Source organism: Falco peregrinus, chromosome 2, assembly GCF_023634155.1.
Source record: "Falco peregrinus isolate bFalPer1 chromosome 2, bFalPer1.pri, whole genome shotgun sequence".
NCBI classification, from domain to species: domain Eukaryota; kingdom Metazoa; phylum Chordata; class Aves; order Falconiformes; family Falconidae; genus Falco; species Falco peregrinus.
This window is the reverse complement of record NC_073722.1, coordinates 96531621-96553274: the sequence shown is the minus strand read 5'-3', so window position 1 is coordinate 96553274 and position 21654 is coordinate 96531621. Positions and strand designations below refer to the sequence as shown.

Below are 21654 nucleotides of genomic sequence, written 5' to 3'. Positions count from 1 at the left end.
TTAGGGACGCAAAGTTCTCACTCACACAGCGCCGGCCGTGAGGGCTTACCAGTGCAATCTTTCAGGACGCTAATAAGAATTACACAGTTAAAGCCTCAAGCACCAGTGTGAAAATATTGTCACTGAGCATGTAATTCTGTGCCTGGGGCTCTCAGGTCCCCTCTCGAACAGACTGGAGCGTGGATCAGTTGTTGTAAGGCTAGTCTGTGCCGCTCTGGGCTTGGCCACAATGCCAGAGTCGTGTGCTTGGACTGGAGATAAAATACAAAACGGTAACAAGATCATGTATTTCATCTGGTACCAGTCATAATTTTTAGATGTTTTGTTCATGCAGCGTGCAGTTGCTAGGGCATGAGCTGGGGAGCAGGTGGGTTCAAAGGCTGGCTGGCTTTTCCCACTCTGCCTCAATTCTCCTTTGTGCAGAGGAAATCATCTAATTGCTCCGTGACTGTTTCCGTGTCTCTGCGATGGAGATGCTACCTGCCTCCCTCTGCAGAGCAGCCCATAGTGACAGATACTACGGGCCTCAATCAGCATCACTGAAAAGGAATTTGCCCCTGACTTCCAAGGGATCAGGCTCTCTGTGTGTGCTGTCACCGGCATTAAGAGCGATACATAGCCTTGGATAGACGTTAATTAGCACGTGCAATAAAACCACCAAGTACCTCAGTGATCTCAGGGTGGCTTCTGCTAAGATACACATGTGGGTCTTATCTGGTGGGTCTCAGGCTGAGCTGTGTACTGAAGGAGAGGTTGTTCAGGTCCCCAGCAGTTATATTGCTATAAATCTGGAGTAATTTAACGATTTGAGGTGCATGTTTGAGATTAATCGACAGAAGGAGCAAACCTGAGTATCCTGCAGTGGAAAGGATGAGTTCTGAAGTGGCAGATGCAGGCTGGTAAGCTTCATAATGTAACCTGCAATTTTTTTTTTTTTTCTGGTGGGGAAGTTTTACTGCTGCTTGCAAGCTGAAAACGAGCGCATTATCAACGAGATTCGTGTTTATTTTTTAATCCCTCAGAAACAGCAATCTACATTAACCTTCAACCTTCAAGCACAGAGAAATAGTGGTTTGAAAGAGAAGAAAAAAAAAAAAGGCAGATTTTTCTGTGGTGGCATCTAGGAAAAAATATAATCTTTCATTCTAAAATTATCAACAGGTATTTTCCATCGAAATTCGCGGGGGGAGACGGGGGATAAAGCGGAGGCGAACGCCTGGCTGGAGGTGAGGGGGGCGGTGGCGCTTCGGCCACCCCGAGGGACGCGCAGCCTCCCTGCCCTGACAGGGGCCGGCGGGCGCGGCCCCCCCGCCGCTCGGCGCGGGCAGAGCCCATTTAAATGAGAAGTTGTGCCAAAACTTTCGGAAGTTAATTAAAACGCGCCCCCCCACCCCGCCACCCCCCTCTCCCTCCTCCGCTGTCGCCGGGCTGCCCGCCCTCCCTCCCTCCCCGCCCGGCTCCTCTCGCGGCGGCGTCCCTGAGGGGAGCTCCATTGTCTGTGAGGGGATGGCCGCGGCACCCCCCGCCGCCGCGCCCCCTCCGCGCCCCCTCCGCGCCGAGGTGCGCGGGGCGCCGGGCCGCCGCGGCGGGTGGCTGCCTCGTCTCCCCCAAAGTTTTTGGATCCGCGTCTCCTCATGATGTATGGATGATATATTGCATTGTGGGTGTCAATATAACTGACGGCCATATTTGCCGGTGCTGCTACTGCTGTAAACAACCCAAAGTGTCTGGGAGACACGGAGACGCTTCACTGAATTTCAGGACGCTTCTCCTCCTCCCGCTGGCCATGTCTCTGGGAATGTCTTACAAGCCCAACTTGAACGCCCACATCCCCGGGACTCCTCTCAACCCGGGTAAGTCCGCGGCGGCAACTGGGTGGCAAGTTTGGGAGGCGTGCGGCGGGGCGCCGCCGGTGCCGCACCGGCACCTGGGGGGAAGCCCCGGACTCGAGTTTTTTTGCCCAGTCCGGTATGGCGGGGCAGCGGCTCCGCGCCGGCTCCGCGCCGCCATTACCCGCGCCCGCCCGCCGCCCGCCGCCGGCAGCCCGCGTCGCGCCGCCCCTCCGCCCGAGCGCCGCGCCCGCCGGGCCGGCCCCGCGCCGCCGCCGCCGCCGCCGCTCCGGGGCTCCGGCCGCCGGGTTTCCTCCATGCTCGGCTCCCCGGGGCGGCTGATTGATCTGGATCAGGAATATTCCGCCGGCGCCTCAGCGAGGACCGCTGCTGGCGGGACGCCGCAAGTGCCGCTCGCGCCGCGCCTCGCCTCCCGCGCGCGGCCGCTCTCCTCAGGCGGAGGGGCTGCCCCGGGCCGCGCTCCTCAGGCGGGGGGGCCGCCCTGGGACCCCGGCCCCGCGCCCCCCGCCGCCGGGGGGGCCCGCCAGCGCCTCAGGGGGACCCCCGGACCCCGCGCCCCCCTCGGGGTCTACCGGCTGCGCGGGAGCTCCCCCCGCTCGCTGGGGATTTTTGGAAGGTGCGGGGGGTTGTAGTGGTGGTGGTGGAAAGAAATTGCTCTCTCTTTCTTCCAAAATCCCTTTAAAAAAATTATTCCTCTTCTTGGATCTGTCCGGGAGTGTTCCCAACTTGCCTCTCCAAAAGTTTCCTTCATGGCATGAACTTTTTTTTTATTTATTTACCACAACATTCCCCCGGCCCCCCCTCCCCCCCCCCCAGTGCCGAAGGTAGCAGCAGGCCAGGGCTGTCCCTTGCGCTGAGGTGTTCGCGGTAAGAGCGGGGCTCCGCTGCGGGGAAACAAAGCCGCAGCAGCAGCCGCTTCCCGGTGGGATATTCGGAGGGGATCACGCTAATCTCAGCCCGCCGGTTAGTCTATGAAACAGAACCAAAATGGAGAAGTTGGTTCTGACTTCCAAATAATACTCCCGTCTCCCCCGCAGTCCCAGCCTGCAGGGCTGGCATCAGACCATCCGCAGCCAGAAATCAGGCAGATTTATTTATTTATTTATTTTATCGGAGAAGGAAAAAGTTTTGCAGTTGGGTTTAGGAGGGAGGGAAATCTGCCCGGGTGATTTTTACAGCGCCGTTTGTGCTTGTAATCCTGGGAGATTGATGAACATGAACGTAAGGGATCAACAAGATGCACCTCTATTCTAGCCACCAGGAGAACGGCAATCTTGTTTTACTGCAAGGAATCGTCACCAGCTGGTGGATGAGCCGAGGTCCCCGTGCCTCAGGCACTTTGATCCTGCGTGAAGCTGAGCTCGGTGGGGCTGCGGGCGTGTAAAGGCTTGGTGTGCCTGGCTTGTGTGTGGGGAGCACCGTGGGCCCGAGCACTGCTCTGCCGAGGGGTCAGGAAGCAGGGGATGTGCTGAGGATTTTTGACAAAAAGCAGAAGTGTCACCGGAGGAAAGAAAAAGAAACAAAACAAAGCCCAGCAAGGGAAACCGTTCTCCTGTCGGCTCCCACGAGAACCTGTGCCTTGCTCTCCGGAACGGCCGTAAAATTGCAGGGAAAACAAAGGTGGTATTTTGCGATGGTGGGTGAGGGGTGGGGATTAGGTCATGCTATGGGGGGGATCTGAGTCTAGCTGTTCTGCGAGTGAGGACTGCAAAATCCTGGGTCAGACATGCCGATCACAATGCGAGCTGAGTGGTGAAGTTTCTGTCTCCGGTCCTTTTGCTGCCTTGTCTGTCTGTGCTTTCTAACGCTCCGGCTGCGATCAGGGTTTTAGTTTTTTTTCATGCAGTTTTATCTCCCCCCCCCCCCCCCCCTTCTTTTTTTTTCCCCTTGTAATGGCAAGTTAGCAGCAGTTTGCTGTCATGTTAGAACTATTCCTGTCTTAAGTTGTCCTCTCGTCTGAGTTCGGATCATCCTCAACACCCCCAGAATCTTTTCAATGAGAGAACGTCCTCCTCTGAATCCAAAATGGGCTCTCTCTTCCCTCCCTGTCTTCTGCCATTATCCTCACGCACCAGCTCTTCCTCTAGCTAGTGGTATTGCCAGCACCGTGGCCTAAGGCCAAGGGAGTTAGACAAAGCAGTCCTTGCAGTTGCACATATCGCATTCAGAGTGATATGACTGCAAATGGCCCCCTCCTTTCTGGAGCTTAATTCTGACTTGAAGGAGATTGCTTCCCTATTGTGCTTAAATTAAATGCCCCCCCAGCCAGAAGAATAGATCCTAGGTTTGCTTCCAAACCTGGGATGAAGGACCCCCCTCCTGCCCCGTCCTGCAGAGGAGAGGAAAACAGGAAATCTGTCCCTTTTGGCCTGAAATCAGCCCTGCAGAGAAGGCTCTCTGTATGAATGCTGAATATTTTGGTCTCGGCCGACGGAGGGCTCTGGGCAGCTGTGGATCTCACAGGGATTTTCCTCTGGGAGGTAATGCTGCTTCCCTGCAGTGCAGGGCTTCTGGTGCAGGAGTATTTGGAAAGGCAGTGTCGACTCAGCTCCTGGGGCTGCGTCCTTGCTGCAGAGCTAACTCCTTTCAAGTTTAGGCTGAGAGTGGCCACTCTGCAAAATCATGTCGAAACTGCAGTCAGTAAGTGGCTCAGTGAGGTGAAGCAGTTGTGGTTGATGGGTGACTGTGCTCTCTTCTTGTGCAGGAGCAGGTCTGGGGACTCAGAAGCCTGGACTGAGGTGCAGAGGCAGAGGAGCTGTTTGTGGGGGGAGGAAGCCTCTGTGGGTTGTCGGCAGATCTGGGGATGACTGTGGGTGAGGAAAATGCAGCTGCTCCGCAAGTGACTCAGGAGGATGGAAGCATCCGGGTGCTGACTCCTCTGCCTTACACCAGGCTGAGGGAAGGAGAATATCTTGTCACAGCGGAATTTGGTGCCTATTCCTCTTCCCCATTGCCTGGGTCAGTGGTGACACTTGGCCCAGTGTGTCTGCACCCAGCCTTGAGTTGTTTTGTCCAAATTACCAGTCACCTTCCTGGAGGGCCTGTGCTCTGGCAGTTGGGCCCCTGCGTGTGGCACCCCAGACTGTCAGTTCCCAACTGCCTGTGCTTGGGGAGCCCTATTTAATCTGGTGCACAAGCACCTTCTCTGCCTGGGTGGTAAAAAGGTGCTGTGTTAGGGAGCTGCAGCTCAACCTTCCCAGCCTCACCTGAGCCCACAGTGTCCCAGGGGATCCTCTGTTACCCTTTCTAACAGCCATGTTTTGATTTGTATGTATTCTTTTGCTTATTGTACTGAATCCTGCAAAGTACTCTTTCATCCTCATCTGTCTTGTGTTTCATGTTGTTTAACTATTTCTCTGTTAAGAGGGCCAGCTGCTGGGCTGAAGTAGAGCATCTCCATTGACTTAAGTGGAACCAGAGACATTTACAGCAGCTGTGAACTGGTCTGTAGTTTGTCTTTCCCCTTGTTTCAGTGTGTTTTCTGGCTGTGTGGATATTCACCAGCATTCCTGTTTTGTTCAGAGTATGGACAGGTCAGGGAAAAGTAGTTTGAAGATACAGAAGGCCAGCAGAAACAGCTTGGGATTGTCCTTTTGTAGAAATGTCAGGTTTCAAGACAAAAGCCTGTTCCTGTAATAAAGTTTAAAACCTGTTGTATGTAGGATCTGGAAAAACAAATTCCAGCAGACTGTGACAAGGGAAGGCGCTGCGTCTCGGCTCCACATGAACAAGTGGTGACCTGTACAGCAGGTGCTGCTGTAGCTGAGGACCAACAGGGCTGTCAGTGCACCTGCCACACCTCACAGTAACCAGAAGTTTCTTGGTGAAAAGTGCAAATTCTCTGCGAGGTGAAATGGAAATCATGTCCCTGGCTGTGGCTGTAGCTTGCAACTGGAGAGACCAATTTCACTGAACCCTGAGAAATGATACTGAGCACACTAGGCCGTTCCTTTAGGTTGTTAAGACTGCAGTGCAGACTTGCACAAGCAAATAGCTCGCTTGTTGCCCTTTATAGAGACAGCTTATGTTTGATACTGTGGTTTGTATCGAGAGGTTGTTCCCTTTTAATGGAAACACGAGGGTCCAAACCAAAGATTAGACAGCTTTGAACCCTACCTACGATACAGACGCTTAGTCTGGGGCACCAGACTAAAATCTAATCTTAAGTCATACCCCCTCACCCCAATGACACGTGGTGTATGTGTACCAAATGCTTTCATCTTTTCATCCTTTCCTTGTTGTGCCAAATAACTTGCTAGTGTAGAAATAGCCTGTTTCTTAAGCTAGAAAAGAGGAATGGTGGGGAGTCCGAGTGACTGACTTTTGTTTTTTTCTGATTAAAAAAAGAAAAAAAGGCAGGGGGGTAGGAAGAGGAGACATAAAACATGACCATTATCCACATGGAAAGATTAAATAGAACGAGAGTACTAGAGGAAAGGCCCAGAGTGTGACAGATCAAAAGAGCAAGGCCTCTGGCTGTTACGATAAAGAATGTCCTAGTTCTTGAGAACATATTTATGAGTGTTTGCACTGAATTTTTTTAAAGGGAAATAGTTTTATTCAAAGAAAGGTCTGTTTCTACCACAAGGGCTGTTTAAGGGAAAAATAGTGGGTGAAAATAAAACTTTCACAGCCAGTGCTGTAAGGAATATTTTGTGCAAATGAGAATGGGGTCCATTATTTTAAATTAAAAAATTCATTGGGAAGTTGGGGGAAATGAGGGCTTTCTGTTTTTGCTCTGGGTTGGCAACTCCTGTAGAGTTCAGTGTGTGGCTTGCAGTAGATCTACTTGTGTAGGCATGCATGTGGTGTCCCGTGGATGGCAAGGAGTTCTTGTTGAACTTAAACCAAAGTGCGTCAAGGGCTAAGGAATCAAATATTCTTGTAGTCAGCTGCCGAAACACTGCAACTGTGATTCAGGCTGTGTTCAGGCCCTTGCTACAGAAATGGCTGTGCTGGTTGAAGGTGTTACCGCTCCCCTTGTGCTTGAAGGTGCCTCCCAATGTACCTTGATAGAGCAGTTTACATGAACATTTCTCATGTGTTTTCTTGCAAAGTTGTCCAGTTTAGGACAGAAGAATTTATATCCTCTCAGTTAAAATATCCCAGCCTGGTCATCTCGTACTGCATGCTGTCAAACTGCCATCCTCTGAAGCAACGAGGAATGTCCTCCAGTGGTGTGGCAGAGGCAGTAATACACAGCTCTGGGTTCTGTATAAGAGGTGCTGACCACTGGCCATTTAAATGGCAACAGCCTTTATGTTGCAAGCAACCTCAGCTTGAAGAGACTGTGAAATACAGGTAGCAGCAGTGAGATTCCACAGGCTGTACTGTGTACCTTGGATAAATTCTAGGCTACAGGTACCTCTTCTTAACATGCTATCATGTTCATGTGTAGAAGGATTTTGTAAAATGGCAGGAGTTTACCTGTGCAGTTTTATAGGACCTTATAAAGTATGGGGTGGTAAAGAAACACATATCCAATGGGTTTGGCTCTTGGCTTGGCTTAAGTCGGTTCTTCATGAGTAACTTGGTGAGTTGAGTAACCAGTCCTGATGTTACTTTGCTGTTTGTGAAACAGAGTGGCAGTTGAGCTGTGTAGAGCCACAGCATCTGCTGGGAGTGGATCAGGTGAGCGTACCCTGCTGTTTCTGCTCCCACTGCTTCCTTGCAGGGTGTGCAGCAAACTGCCTTCCCAGTTATTTTTTCAGCAAGCAGCAGCAATAGAATTAAGAATTAAAACTTAGATCAGCGTATCGGCATCATTGCTCAGGCTTGGAGACAGTAGCAAAGGAGCTAAAGGGACCTCTACAAACCTGTCAGAAATTAATGGGAAGATTCCTGGTCAGTGGGAGTTTAGGCAAACAAAGAGTGATTCAAGATCCTTTGTCTCCCAGGGTGTTAATTTGGGCTCAGAGAGACTGCTGGAAAGAAGAGATTTTGACACAGATAATCTCATTTCTGTTTGCTGTATTCTTAGACACCCCCTTCCTCAATTAATAAAGATTAATATTGATTAACAAGAAAATCACTATATTTTTGTGGGGAAGAATGCTTCTGGCAGTCTTCTGTTTGAATACAGAAATAAAAGACTTTGGCACAAGAATAAATGGGTATATAAAAGGTTTTGTGTACATTTAATTAGGAAAGTGGAGGGAGGAAAGTGTATATTAATTTAGGTTTTGAACAGCAGCAACCGGTAAGGCAATTCGGGATGTGATACAGGGTGTCACTTAAATTCAGTACCAAGCACACACCCTTTTCGATTCTGCCAGTTCTTAACTGTCTTGTCTCCATTGTCATTTTACCGTGAGAGAGCAAGCTTCATTTTAGATCCCCCCTCTTTTTTTTTTTTTCCCCCCCTCTAGTGAATGCCTAACCATCACACTGATTTTTGACTGGGTATTGACTGTGAGACTTCCTGGCCTAATTTTTCTTGGTAACTGTAATAGCAATAGTTGGTGATTTTTTTTTTTTTTAATCTGAGATATACTGGATGTTCAGACATGCAGATGTATTTTGGGTTAATTGAGTAATAGTCATCCAGGACCCAGGGGCTTCTCTTTGAGATTAACATACAAAGTGAAAGGTCGAAAAGCTCAAGTTCCGTTACCCTGTGAGATACTAATACCCCCCCAATTAATTTCATTTTCATGATTGCATCGTCTTAAATTGGGGTGGACTCAAGGATTTTTCTTTCCCCCTCCCCCCCCCCCCCCCCCCCCCCGCAGCTGAGTTTGACTGGCACAACTTCTGACATGGGTGTACGGAGGCTGGTACCACGGCCAAGTCAAATCCTTTTCTTTGTTCTCCGGGCCTGCTGCTGCTGATAAAGTGGTCGGCGCATGGCATTATGTCTTATTACATTTTTGATGCAGACTGCAAAGAAACGGGTAAACTCACCATGGTTACCACGATCTGTCATTTGGCAGGGCATGCCGTACTCAGCGATGGCCTCTAGTGTCTGCAGCACAGCTCTGCATATGCCGTGGGTACAGCAGACAATACAGCACCCCACTCCGCTCATCTGACTGCTCGTTCACATCGGGAGCGATGCTCCAACTCCACCCGCAGGTTCTTACTCACAGTTGCCTACTCAGAGTTCTTGTTTGTTTTTTGTCACTCGGTGTTGAGTGAGTCGCTGCTGGATTCAAGCTCCCATGCTGACACCAGCTACTGGCCACCGCCTTGCCGTGTGTTGCTGGCTTTCACAGCTGTGAAACTTTCTTGGTCAGCCCCTAGATTCACTGCTTTGTCTTTGTCTTGGCACGTCGTGTTTCTAGTAGGGTTTATTTCTTATCTAGATGTATCCTGCCGTGCTATTTCATGCAGACAAAGCACGTGTCATGCTTAAATCTACATAATCCTAAACAATCACTAAATTATCTGTACTATTATCATTAATCGATATGATGGTGATGAATTGTTTTTTCTGTTTTGCATGGGTTGCTGGGCTGCAGCTAGGGTTTGCTTGGTGCATAGAGCAGGATTCCTGAGCCTGGTCATCAGAGTCCTTGCCTTAATTCAGGACCAGTTTGGAGCTCCCAGGTCTTGTATGTGACTGCTTCCAGTAACAGTTCAGGAACAAGTCTTCACAGGATGGCTCTTCTGTTTTACTGTGCATGAAAAAAACCCGCTTAAGTCTTTTTCTGCTTAATTGAGGCAATTAAACCTTCTTACCTTCCAGCACAAGGGGCTTATTAATGTTTTTGAAGCATTTTGAAGTCCTTGGAGGCAAGATGCGGTTTGCTGTTGTGTCATGTTTGGTAACTGTTGAAATTCAGTCATCTGGACTTGAAATACTGAGTTGTACATACAGAAATCTTAGAATTGTGCTTGTATTTTGAGCTGATAATGTGAAGGACTAATTAGGAGAGCAGCTGACAACTGTGGTGTTCCTTCACAGTGCTGTACACTATGGGTGTTGTTTAGTTTTTTGGGGTTTACTGTGCTTTAGCAAAATGCAATGATTAGCTCCATGTGAAACCTTTAGCGATGGAAGTGCAGATTGTAATGTGCCATAAAATTTAGCAGCTTAGTTAAAGACAAAGAGAAACCTTACTTTTTCAAGGCAACCTAGTGACCACCAGCCCAATTTGCCTTTTTTTAAGATTTCACATCTGGTTAACTAGTAAAAAGTAAGGACACACTCTGTTCTTGTGATGAAGGCACCACCACAGTGATACCCTGTGATTATCTGATTATCTGATATTCTCAAGTGGAAAGAGACTTGTCAGCTGAGGACAAGAGTCTGTTCCGCTATGTTCAGCAGTGCTTTTTACAGTGTAACTGCTGGCTTGCTCTTTTTGTGTGAGGGGAGAACATGAGCAAAATCACTTGCAACTTTAAAACAAAGCTAGAGATTTCCGTAGTTCTGAGCCCCAGTGACTTTTAGCATCAGTTTAATTTAGATTTAAATGAAGGCTGCTAAATGAGACCTGTTCCTCCCGTGAAAGGTCGTTGGGAATTTTCAGCAAAGGAGTTTGTAAGGGGGAAGACTTTTCCAGACAGCAGGCAGTCTGTGTCTGTGCCTACAGGCAAAGACAGCAGCATCAGTGGATGCAGGGGCACTTCAGCTGCAAGAGTGAACAAGTTGAATGGTGGAACGCTGCCTTAGTCCCAAGTGCATGGTCTATAACAAGCAGGTCCTCTAGCGCAGTTGTGAGATGGGCACTGTAATTAAGGCCCCTAAGAAAAATCTAAAAAGTTGTTTTCAAACCCAAATTCTTACTGTTGTGAGGTGAGGGGGGAAAAAGTGTTTTGATTGTTCGTTTCTGGAGCAGTTTGTCAATGATCAGAGTCTGTTTCTGGAACTCCTAGCTGACTCCAAACCGTGTAGATCTGATTATAATCTTTTATAACATTAGAAAAAGTAACCATAACCCAAAGTGATGTTATTTTCTTTATATCCTATATATACACACCATATAGCATGATTTGACTGGCTAAAAACGTTTGATATCAGACAGAGAGGAATGATGGTAGCACTCCTCACCTCCGATGTCATACAATGAACAGCAGATCTGATGCACCTCAACTGACTGTTGCCTGTGAATAGTTTTGGCATTGGCTGAAGATAGTACTGAGGGTAACTTGCATTGACCGTGTGATGACACTTTGAGTTGCAAAATTACTTTCAGATAACTTGCACTGAAAAAGTAAAAATAGCACAGTACGTTAGACTCATCTATGTGGAATGTATATATGCAAAAATAGGGCTCCTTAATATTTACAGTTTGTCTAGGCAGAACAACCTGTCACGCGACACTCTTTCACTTTTAGGCAAACAATTTGCACTGATAATGTTGCAGGCTGTGCTATTTTCAAATGTACAGCAAACATTAGAGAAGCATTAATTTAACCATTCTCTCCTAGCAAGTACTGTGACGCTGAAATGTCATTAGTGAGCTCAGACCAAAGGTGAGAGGTCACAGCTTTAGAAAAAAGTGATTAGAGTGTGTCCCAGTGTAACAGACTTACTAATCTTCAGGTAATAACAGGTGATTTTTTTTCTCTCTCCTCTCTCTCTACAGCTGGGAGTGTTCACTCTCCCTCCACAAGTATGGCAACATCTGCGCAATATAGACAGCTTATAAATGACTACGGACCCCCATCTCTAGGCTATACACAAGGGATGCAGGTATAGCTCTGCTTGTTGTTTTACTTTAATCAGATCACTGACCCTGCGCTTGCATAGTAGCGTGGATTGTGGCCTGTAATCTGAGGTGCTCCTCCCTCCCACCAAGATCTGAAATCAAACCCAAGTAGCAGACTGATTCATCACACATGTCTCGGGATCAAATTAGACTAAGCAGAGCACTCAGTGAGATTGGTTACTAATTAACTGTTAGTCCCATCCCATCTGAGTCACAGTGAAACATGACTTAGGTTCTGATAGTAAGGTCTGTAACATATTTTAACATCATTTGTTAAAAAATTAGCATTTCTATACTGCTTTTCTTCAGCAAATTTATCCTCTAAATTTTAGTCTCATGAAGCATGTGTCGCAGACAGTCCTATGTGCTGCTTCAGGAATCCGGTGGTAAACTTTCTGTGAAATGTATTTGACTTAATAGGATTTCCCTTATTATATAGGCAGTTTTATCTGCTTCTCGTTCTCCCTGCCTAGCTAACTGCTCCACGTACACACCAAAATAAACACTGGAAAAGCAGAAACAGAGCTGCATAAGCAGTTCCCGGTTTGCTGTTCTTGCAGGACTGTTTTAACTTCTGTTCCACTGAAGGTCCCAGTCTTGCAGCTGCATTCTCCCAGTTGATCCTGATTTGTGAAGGGCACATAGCACCATGTCCAACTGCAGCAGCAACTGCAAAAAGTTTTTTCAGCTACAGGGTTGGAAAAAAAAAGTTTTTGATTATATAGTAAATCTGAAATTGTATTTTTTAAAAAAATGGCTTCCAGGGCTGTTTCTGGTCGTCCACGAATTTGTAGTTGCTGGCTGTTGTAATTGTTTTGGTTTTAGTAGTATTTGATTGAGATTAATCTGCTTTCAACTACAGGGTACCAGCAGCAGTCAAGTACCGCAAAGCAAATATGCAGAACTTCTAGCTATCATAGAAGAATTAGGGAAAGAGATTAGACCCACGTACGCTGGGAGTAAAAGTGCGATGGAGAGGCTAAAAAGAGGTAATGTTTAAATTTATTTAAAAAAAAAAAAATTGTGTCCCACATACTTTGTGCACTGACTGCTTTGTGTACAGCTTTGTGACAACAGTTTCCTTAGAGCTGTCTTGAGCTCATCACTAAACTAGGTGTATTAACAAGCAACTGAAACCTTGGGGTACTCTGTTCGTGCTGTAGTTGATAGATAAACCAGTGATAAAATGTGTTTAATTTGTACAAGGGGAGTTTCAGTTAATAATTCAAACCTTATTTTAGAACCCTTAGGGTTTCTAGTGGATATGTTCTCTGAGGTTCCTGGTGACCTACTTGCCCTTTCAATTCCCTTTTCTCCCCAGCCTCCAAAATACGCAGCCAAGCATTGTTTACTTCTGATATGCATCACCCATCTCCTTGACCCAGGAGTCTTTATACTAAAGTGCATTTTGCCTAAGGAAATACTGCATTGTGGTAACTCACACTGAGGCTGGTGGAGAGAAGAGCTACAAAAAAGAACAAGGTCATCAGGGAAGGCTGTTCAGACTGAGATGTCAAACACACACCTTCCTCCCCGCTGTGGTGTTGGGCAGCTTAGGCTCCATTACCTCTTGTCAAGTGGGTGTCATTAAGAGTCCACTAGTAAGGGACTTAGAAGCTTTTAGGCCTGGCTGATGAGGTCTCTCCAGCTTTGCTTTGTCAGCTAAAAGGGGTAATAAATGCCCTTTCCTTGCAGCGTAAAAGAAACCCTCGCGTGCCCCACTGCTGACATCAGCTTGGCATTGTCCTCAGCAGGGGACGTGCAAGGGATATTTCTGAAGGAGCAGTGGGACATTCCACTGCTCCAGCTCCTGAAATGACGCCGAAAGGCCATTGACAACAGTTGTGCTGGCAGTTCTGTCCTTCACCAGTATAACGTAGTTATCTTTTCCTCCCTTGCCTTGGTCCTTGTGCTGAGTTTGGCTCATGCATTCAGGGCCGAACGGGAATGTTATTGTAACAGAATAACTGCACCACCTTACAAATCCCCCTTACATTTACCCAAGACTACAAAGCTTTATTTAAGGCTCAACCATTATGGGAGAGTAATATATCTGCCATGACATGCAATAAAATGACTAGTAGCTGTTCTGGGAAAGGATGCAATAAAGCCTGCCGATGAGTGGTAAGTGGAATCTGGCCCAGCTAAAATCAATGTTGCTGGAGTCTCTTTATTGCATTGCCTGAGTCAGTATTAATAGATCATGAATGGCAATAGGCTAATGGGGACAACCTGAGAGAGACCAGCAGAGATGCAGACATCCTCTGAACTGAGTGGTTCAGTTTGGTCAGGAAAAGTTGTTTTGCTGCTGCTTGCAGTGTGTAGTCTGGTGGCTAAGGTAGGTTTAACATTCAGTGCTGCCACTGTGACTTGCCAGTGTTGAAATATCCCAAATAAATACTTTTTGCTGCCATCTTTTGGTCACAAACATACCTCTCTTTCCATTTTGGGAGCCTAATGGATGAAGGAGCATGTGCAAGTGTGAGAGCAGAAGTGGTTGAGGGTAACCACGTGACTGCAGCCTCTGTGGCCATGTGGAGGTTATTCCTGAATAAAGTCCCTGTCCCCAGCTCCACCTGCTCCTAAGTACAGTGGCTACTGACCTCTAAAATTGGCCAAATTCCCAGTGTTCTACATAATTCAGGGTAGTTCTGCTGCATAAACTGGGCATCCTGCCACCAGATCCAGGTCTGATGCACTGCTTTGAGTACGCATTTCTGCATCCCACAGCTGCGGGATGCAGCTTTACTCGTCTGTGTCGATTTAACCCTCTGCAAAGCCTTGCACTGTCAAGTCCCAAATCAGTACTCCTTGGATGTAAAGGCTGTTGCTGTGATCTGGGCTAGCAGCCTTCTAGAACAAGAAGCCTTTATCTCTAAACAGAGATTAAACCTCATCTATTGCCTTATTGTCCCTTCTCCACCTTGTTAAGGAGCACAACTGAGCAGAGAAATCGCCTTCTACCTTGTCCTGTCAGTAAAATATAACCTCATTTGTGGTAGAGAAATCTGTCCATCTCCCGTTTTAAAATCTCAAGCTCTGTTCTTTCAGCAGCTCTGTGAACATGAATCTAGATTTAGTCCCAGGATTGAGAATCAAGGTCCAGATTGCTGGATCTCAAGGCAACAGGACTTGTAGTGGAAAATTCCACATTATGTCTATCAGATGAGAGTAGATATGGCAGCATGTAAAGTGGTGATGATTTACACTGGGAGCTGAGCCCGCGTTAGGAGATAACTTTCTGCACACACCATAAAAAATTCCTTCTTACTCTTACAAGAGACACAACTTGTGTTTAAGCAATATTATGAAGGCTTGGATTTTGATGCATCCTTTCAGAGAACTATCCCAAAGTATTAAGACTTTTAAAGCTTGGTAAAATGGCTCCCCATATAACTTCATATTTTGTTTCACGCCACTGTAGCAAAATAACTCGCAGGTAGGTAAGGTGAATTTTTAATTTTTTTTCTTTCTGTTAAGCCTCTTGATTTTAAATAGGTCTACACTACACATCAAGATACACCTGTCACTGCAGACCTATAGATCTTGCCCTGCTCTGATTCCTGGTTTAGTCCCTTTTCAATTTATCCTGCCAGTTTGGGTAAGCAAACTTGTTTAGCAGCAGCTGATGTTTCAAAAGTGAGGGATCTCTCCCTTTTCTGAGGCATACTGTAGTAGCCTTGGCAACTCAGGACAGAAATTAGTAAACCTTTCTCTGCACTGTCATTGCAAGTATGACCTGAGTGAGATGATTTAAAATATGTCCAATTCTTTTGCAGGCATTATTCATGCTAGAGGATTAGTTCGGGAATGCTTGGCTGAGACGGAACGAAATGCAAGATCCTAGCCCTCTGGTTCAGTTGCAAGATTTTCCATCTCTTAATGAAGAAAAAGTAACACTCCTTTTGACTGTTGAAACATTCAGACAAATTCCTTTATTTTGAATGTTCTACCTTTCTTGTTTTGCCCTTAGAAAAAATATATAGTTAAGAATGAGAAAACGAGGATTTTTCAACTTACTGAGGGTTTGCATTTTGTAAAGACGTTAAAACTCCTTAAAATGTTTCTAAAACATGAAAACTGAACTGCATGCAGAGGAATGCTCCTTCTCTCCCAGGCTATATTTCAGTTCTCTTCTTATCCAGCCACAGCCTCATTCTGTTTATTTCCTTTGACTATATTCACTTAACCCCAAACTGTCAATCTTTCAAAGTTTGACATGAGCTCTAAGGATTTTTTTTAAATAAGTGCAGAATAGCATGCTGTACCTAGTAGTCTGCTAAGTCACAATTTGTCATACAGCATAGACCCTGCTTAGAAATAACCTTCCCCTTCTCTTATTTTTCCTTGTTTGTTCATTTTGCATAAACATATGCATGACTGTTAGTGCTTTGAAGTCCATTTAAAGTGCATGAGTTATATGAAAAATAGGGAAACCTATTAAATAATAACAAGGTCCTGGAAAGCTAATTTCTACATTAAGGCTGGAGATTTCAGTTTAAAGTTTGCCAAAAAAAAAAAAAATTCTGGATAAATTACTAAAACTGTTATTTGCATCTTTGTATGTATTTATTACTTGACGTAATAAAGCTTATTTTCATTAACAGTTTGTATCAAAACTATGTACAGTCACTTCAATCAGATTTATACTCCATGAACAAAAAATCTCAACAGATAAAAAGTTAACCTTTGTGCAGGAAGCTCAAGTTCAGGAACAGAGAAGGGAGCAGGGCTGCAGGGTGCTGCTGAGTCTCCATCCCGGCACAGCCCAGCGGCAGTCCATCTCTGTAAGGAGGCGGTGTAGTTGCTAGTAGTCTCCAGTGCTTTCAAAATACATCCCATGGCTTTGGTTCTCCAAGGGCTTTCCTGTCACTGTTGAAGGCCAAAACGATGGCAGCCAACGAGGGTGCTGTCCAAAAATTAACAAAACGTTCTGGTTAAGCAATTATAGCTGTTAACAGGATTAAAACAGGAACGTATCCTGCACTGGTGGCTTTAGAGTAACAGGGACAAAGGAAATGCAGCTGCATGTATTTGCATGAAATAGGAAATTGTCAAAATGAGGGAAGGTTTCAAAATGGCCAAGCTTAACAGCAGCAGAGCATAAACATAATAAATGGCTGTAATTCACTACCTTTGAATTTAAATCCTAAGGCAGATGGGATATCTGCAATATCTAATACATATGGCATTAGGGATACTTGAAGAAAATACCCCAAACTTTGTCTCTTAATACTGTATCTGGGATATCTAATACATACGGAGCTAGGGATACTTGAAAATACAGTATTAAGAGACAAAGTTAATTACTTCACAGCTTGGAGGAACTGGATTCTGTTGCCTTGGGAGGCAGCATCCAGCACGTGGTGTTCTTTATCTGTAACGACCCAATTTTAATGTGTAACTGGAAGAACGTGACTGACCAACTCTTCCTTGCAGCTTCCACCTCAAGGCTCGTCACCACTCCAGGTAAGATTTGTAAAGCTTCTGGTTAAACTTTATTCCAAATCGAGTAGGACAGCATTTGTTCAGTGCACAGATCTGAAGGAGGCAGCCAGTGACTGGTGTCACTCCCGTCAGCATGTCTGTTTACACCATCAGAAACAGTATCTAAACCTGGTCACTGTTGATGAAGGATTTATGTCAGTGGAAGTGTTGCCTGAGTTACGATGGAAAGTCACAACCTTTTAGGGCTGGTCTCCTCACGCACTGGAACTCCGACGAAGCATCCTAAGGTACCATCCAGGCAGAAGGAGATTATTGAATTTTCCCTCCATTAGCAATGGTGGAAAGTTTATAGTTCCTTTTTAACAAGGATTGGTTTATCATCTTCTGAACTTGGCAGAAAAACTTGATTTCTAAATGTGATTAATGAGATGATGGCGGACAGAAGCAGGAGTACACGACTGCTTTTATTACCTCAGTTTTACAGTAATAGCAGATCACTACTCAGTATTTCAGTTGTGCTTATGGAGCCCTATATCATCTTTGAGTTTCAACACCATGTTTAGGTATAGACAAATGCTTCCCTTACCCGACTAGGCAGGTTGGCATTTCACGCATTTATTGCTTATCCAATTTTTGCATCTCTTTAAAATGCCTTTTCCTTTCTAAGTTTTCCTTTGCTTTTCTTTTTTTCTCCTGCTTCTTTTTCTCTGACGCTTTCTTCTCTTTAAAAACATCACTCTCTTCACCTTTGTAGAAAAGGTCAACTTTTTCCTGCAGGATTTCTCGGGCTATCTTTCGGTTCTGCTCCACTGATCTTGTTTGGTGACACTGGAAAAATACAACAGGACATTTTTACTGGAACTTCAGCCTGTTTATTCTTCTGCTTTCCCTTTGAGTCTACATATTCCTGCCATTACTGTAAAGAAACTCTCTTTCCCTCCAAGCCGAGAGCACAGTCCTGCTAAGAACTGCAGGAACTTCTGTATCCAGATGATACTTTGGAGAGGCTGCCTGGGAATGATTTGCTACTGTAACTTGTCAGACTGGCTTTTGCATTAATCTTTAATGCTTCCATACTACCTTGGAAAGCTTCTTCTGAGTTTAACTTAACTGTATCTTCCTCTTGTGATAAGGAAGCAAAGATTAATTTCAAAGTACTAATCCACAAGCAGTAGGTAAGAGTAGAGCTTAAAATGAACCTGCGAGTATGATGAACTTAAGGGAGACATTCTAATGCACAAGAGGGAATGTGACAGCTGCCACTGAAAAGCAGCTACAATGAAGATACTTACTGAAAACTACGAAACAGTACTACATGCACCAAAAACTACAAAGCAGTACTACATGCCAAAGCCAGAAAGATCAGCTATGACCCCAAGTTTATTTATATATACTGATAACCAAAACCACTTCTTCCTGAGATTCTTTTCTATACATATAAACTTTTCCTCCGTGACATCAGCACTGTGACTGTGCTTTACTATGACAGGAGACTTGCAAGACATCATGCAGTTGACGACTTCATGAAATAAAATACGATTACCTTCACTACAATCCCAGATGGAATATGCTTCAAGATAACGCAGTTGTTTGTCTTATTCGTGGCTTGACCTCCTGGGCCATTACCTCTTACAAACTGTTCTTCTAATTCTGCCTCATTTAGTCCAAGGAGATTGAAAGAGTTCTTCCTCGCTGCCTGAAGTAAGGGCACTCTGGGCAGGGAAAACTGCTGCTTCCTCAAAATCCACAGTCTCCATGATGGTGTTCGTACTTCTCTCAGTAAGAATGTGAAATGAAATAAACTTGGAATATTCATACAGAAATGAGGACGCAGTTTCTCTGGAATGAAACCTGAAATAGAAGTGGGGAATGGAGTTTACCGTGAGAATCCTTTTTTTAAGATGATCTAGTTTAGCTGCGTGACTTCAGTGGCATTTTAATATTCAGATTTATTTTCGAGGATATTTGAACTGGTTTTGCCTTGAAATATTTACCATTATGAATGGAATTCTGGTTCTTATTGCAATGACTTTTAAAAATAGCCAAGATTATTATTTTATTGTTGAAAGAGATCTGGAAAACAGTAAATAAATCAGTACTCCTACCAGCACTTGGAAAACACTAAATATACATTATTAAAAAAAAAAAAAAAAAAAAAAGGAAAGAGAGGATATTTCTGTCTTGCAGCCTGACCTGTAGAGTCTGACTGGGAAACCTTTGCGGACACTCCGCTCGTGCCCAGGTTGTGTCTTGCTGCCAACAGTACCTGCAGTTCATGTGCCGACATATGCTTGGACAGGTGAGGGTGCAGGAATCCTGCTCCGAGGTTGCCTTAAACAATGCTCTAAACTATTGAAAGAAATCTGCTGGAAGAAGCAGCTACATAATTTAACTGGCCTAATAATGTCTTGGCTTCCCGTGTTCACTGGCTGACAGTCATGGAAGACTGCAAAGAGGAGGTGGAAGGAAAACAACACACACACACAAAATAAAAAAGAATAAGACTGTATGCAGAGCATTTCTGTCCCAAGGATATGGATATTGGAAATCAGATCTGACAGAACAGAGCTCGAGTAGCTTAAGCCAAGCAGAATGCAGAGGTGGATTTTTCCCTTTGGAGGAATGATGCGTGGCTGCTTAGTCAAAACAGCTGACTGACGGGACACAGCAGCACTCTGGTGTATCTATTTACAGTTAGTTACAGACTCAGTTCTGATTCTGAGTTCTGGGATGTCTTTTTAATGCTAGGTTAGTGCAGGAAACAGAGTAATCCTTCTCTAAACAGATTACATGATGATCTAGACTTGTCTTTTGACCTCGCTCTGTTACAGCCGTTTCCAGATTTCAAGGTCAGGCTCTAGCGTGCATAGGATTTGGTGAGTGGTCTAATAACAGCAAGTGTGGTTAAATGCCATTTCAATTCAGAAGTATCCTACGTGGATCCTGTTCACAAGCCTGCCCAGCATGCTCTACTCACAGCTTTCTACAGTCTATCAGATAAAGGAAAAAGAATCAAGGAGTTAAGCAGACCACCAGCTTTGCAACTATTCCTTCACATGCCAGTGTTTCCCAGGTCAAGTTCTTAATGGAGGTAAAGTACAGGTGGAAGTATGGATTATCCTCATGGATCATGAGCAATGCAGGTTCCACTGCTGTCAAATGGTGCTCTTGAACAAGGTATTTGGTTAGTAATTAAAGCAATATATGCTCTTATGCTTGAAATGTTTTGTTTGATTCAGAAGAAGACACTTCAGCATGTGAAGAAGTGGCACACTGCAATCGACATCCAGGAAAGTTGAATAGCTGTTGAAATAAAAATAATTTTAAGAAAGTTTTGATTGGTGGCACCACTTGGTGGTACTAGAAGGCAGTAACGTGGGGTGGGTTTGCTGCAAAAAATGTGCAGAAAAAAGGAGCAGAACCCCCCTGTAGTTCTGAGCGAGCAGAACCAGCAGGTTTCCGTGGGATCTGTGTGTTTGAAAGAGCCTGTTCTGACCCCAAGGCTGACGCTCTCAGAGATGCCAGATCCCAATGTACGGCGGGGTGGCAAACCACATGTGCTGTAAGCCTGTTCCTACTGCCTGACACTACAGCCATACACCAGGAGTAAGCCTGGAAGACTGTAGGAAGTTTTATCAAGATTTCACGTAGTGGCTCCAAGAAATACAGGCCTTACAGTGCGGAAAAGATCTTGAAGTAATGATGCTTTAATCTGGGCAGGGGAAAGAGGAGGGGAGGGCAGGGAAGAGCTTTGCTGCTGAAGGCTGCCAGGCCAGCCCGCCATGCCCCGAGCGGTGCCCGCCGCGCTGGCCCGGGAGAGCCCGGGGACCGTGGCCGGGCACCGCGCACCCCGTGCGTTTCAGGCAGGGCCGCTGGCTGAACAGCTCGCACCGGCAGCGCGCCTGCAGCCCCGGGCACACACCGGTAACGGGGGCAGCGCTCCCCGCGGCCCAGCCCAACGCCGCCCCACGCCCCACATCATCCCGGCCCCGCCGCCCGCTCTTACCTCGGGCGACTCGGGGCTAGCGCCGCCGCCCCTCGCGCGCCCGCACTGCGCAGGCGCAGCCCCGCCTCGCCTGCGCACTCGCAACGCCAGTCCGACGGGGAGGCGGTATCGCCGGCCTAATTGGCACTCGGGTAGCCAATCGCAGCGCAAGAAGGGGGCTTCCGCCCGCCTTCCAGCCACTACCAATCAGGTTCTGGGGAACCGTGCAGCGCGGAGCCGCGCTGGCCAATCCCCTCACTGCGGCGCGCGTACTTTTCCTCGTAGCGAATCAGAGGGGAAGGCGCGGCCTGGCGCGCCGTCAAGGCGGCCAATCACTGAGCTGCGCCCTGACTGGAGCGCCCTCTGCCCCACCACGTTCGAAACTCGGCCGCCAATCGCCGGGGAGGAGGTGGCGGGCCGCGCCTGTTTACCGCGTAACGGTCGCTGAGGGAGGCAGCTCTCGGGCAGTGCGGACGCCTCCTCTCGGGCTTCCAGACATGCGGGTAGGAACCGGGCGATCCCTGGGGGCAGGCGGCAAGGCCGGAGCCAGCATCGCCGCCGCACTTGGCCCCGTCCCAGAGCCGCGAGGCTGCCTCCGCTGCCCCGCCTCTTTCCCCGATGAGTGGCAGGACCGCTAGCTAATCCGAGGTGGCGGTGCTGTCAACATCCCGGAGCGCGAGGGGCAGCTGACCAATGGGAGCGTGGGGGCGGAGCT

The 21654-nt window shown here is 46.6% G+C and overlaps 3 protein-coding genes across 15 annotated transcripts in view; 2 read left to right on the top strand and 1 right to left on the bottom strand.

The window, feature by feature from the left end:
• Positions 1-879: 879 nt before the first annotated feature.
• On the top strand, positions 880-16112 carry CDK2AP1 (cyclin dependent kinase 2 associated protein 1). 6 transcript variants are annotated; one of them, XM_027777942.2, is made up of 4 exons: positions 880-899; positions 11384-11490; positions 12369-12495; positions 15286-16112. In XM_027777942.2, exons 1-4 carry the CDS (start codon positions 890-892, stop codon positions 15351-15353), a joined length of 312 nt encoding a protein of 103 aa, XP_027633743.2. In that variant the 5' UTR covers positions 880-889; the 3' UTR covers positions 15354-16112. The 6 variants fall into 6 exon arrangements, with proteins under 6 accessions (XP_027633743.2, XP_005231221.2, XP_027633744.2 ...); XM_005231164.3 differs by lacking the exon at positions 880-899 and adding an exon at positions 1446-1853; XM_027777943.2 differs by lacking the exon at positions 880-899 and adding an exon at positions 2167-2466.
• Positions 16052-21501, bottom strand: MTRFR (mitochondrial translation release factor in rescue). Of its 3 annotated transcripts, XM_055794527.1 has the most exons (5): positions 20961-21016; positions 19148-20257; positions 18498-18805; positions 17541-17782; positions 16052-16415 (listed from the first exon to the last, which is right to left on the bottom strand). In XM_055794527.1, the coding sequence occupies exons 2-4, from the start codon at positions 19239-19241 to the stop codon at positions 17570-17572; spliced, it is 615 nt and encodes a 204-aa protein (XP_055650502.1). In that variant the 5' UTR covers positions 19242-20257; positions 20961-21016; the 3' UTR covers positions 16052-16415; positions 17541-17569. The 3 variants fall into 3 exon arrangements, with proteins under 3 accessions (XP_055650502.1, XP_055650504.1, XP_055650503.1); XM_055794529.1 differs by lacking the exons at positions 19148-20257; positions 20961-21016 and adding an exon at positions 21371-21501; XM_055794528.1 differs by lacking the exon at positions 16052-16415 and having other exon boundaries at positions 17400-17782; positions 20961-21018.
• The window catches only part of MPHOSPH9 (M-phase phosphoprotein 9), a 31682-nt gene continuing 31338 nt past the window's right edge, over positions 21311-21654 (top strand). For 4 of the 6 annotated variants that reach the window (XM_055794515.1, XM_055794514.1, XM_055794516.1 and 1 more), the window contains exon 1: positions 21311-21442. The gene's annotated coding sequence lies outside the window, so the exon portion shown is untranslated. The remainder of the gene's footprint in view (positions 21443-21654) is intronic. The other 2 variants (XM_055794511.1, XM_055794512.1) reach the window with 2 other exon arrangements.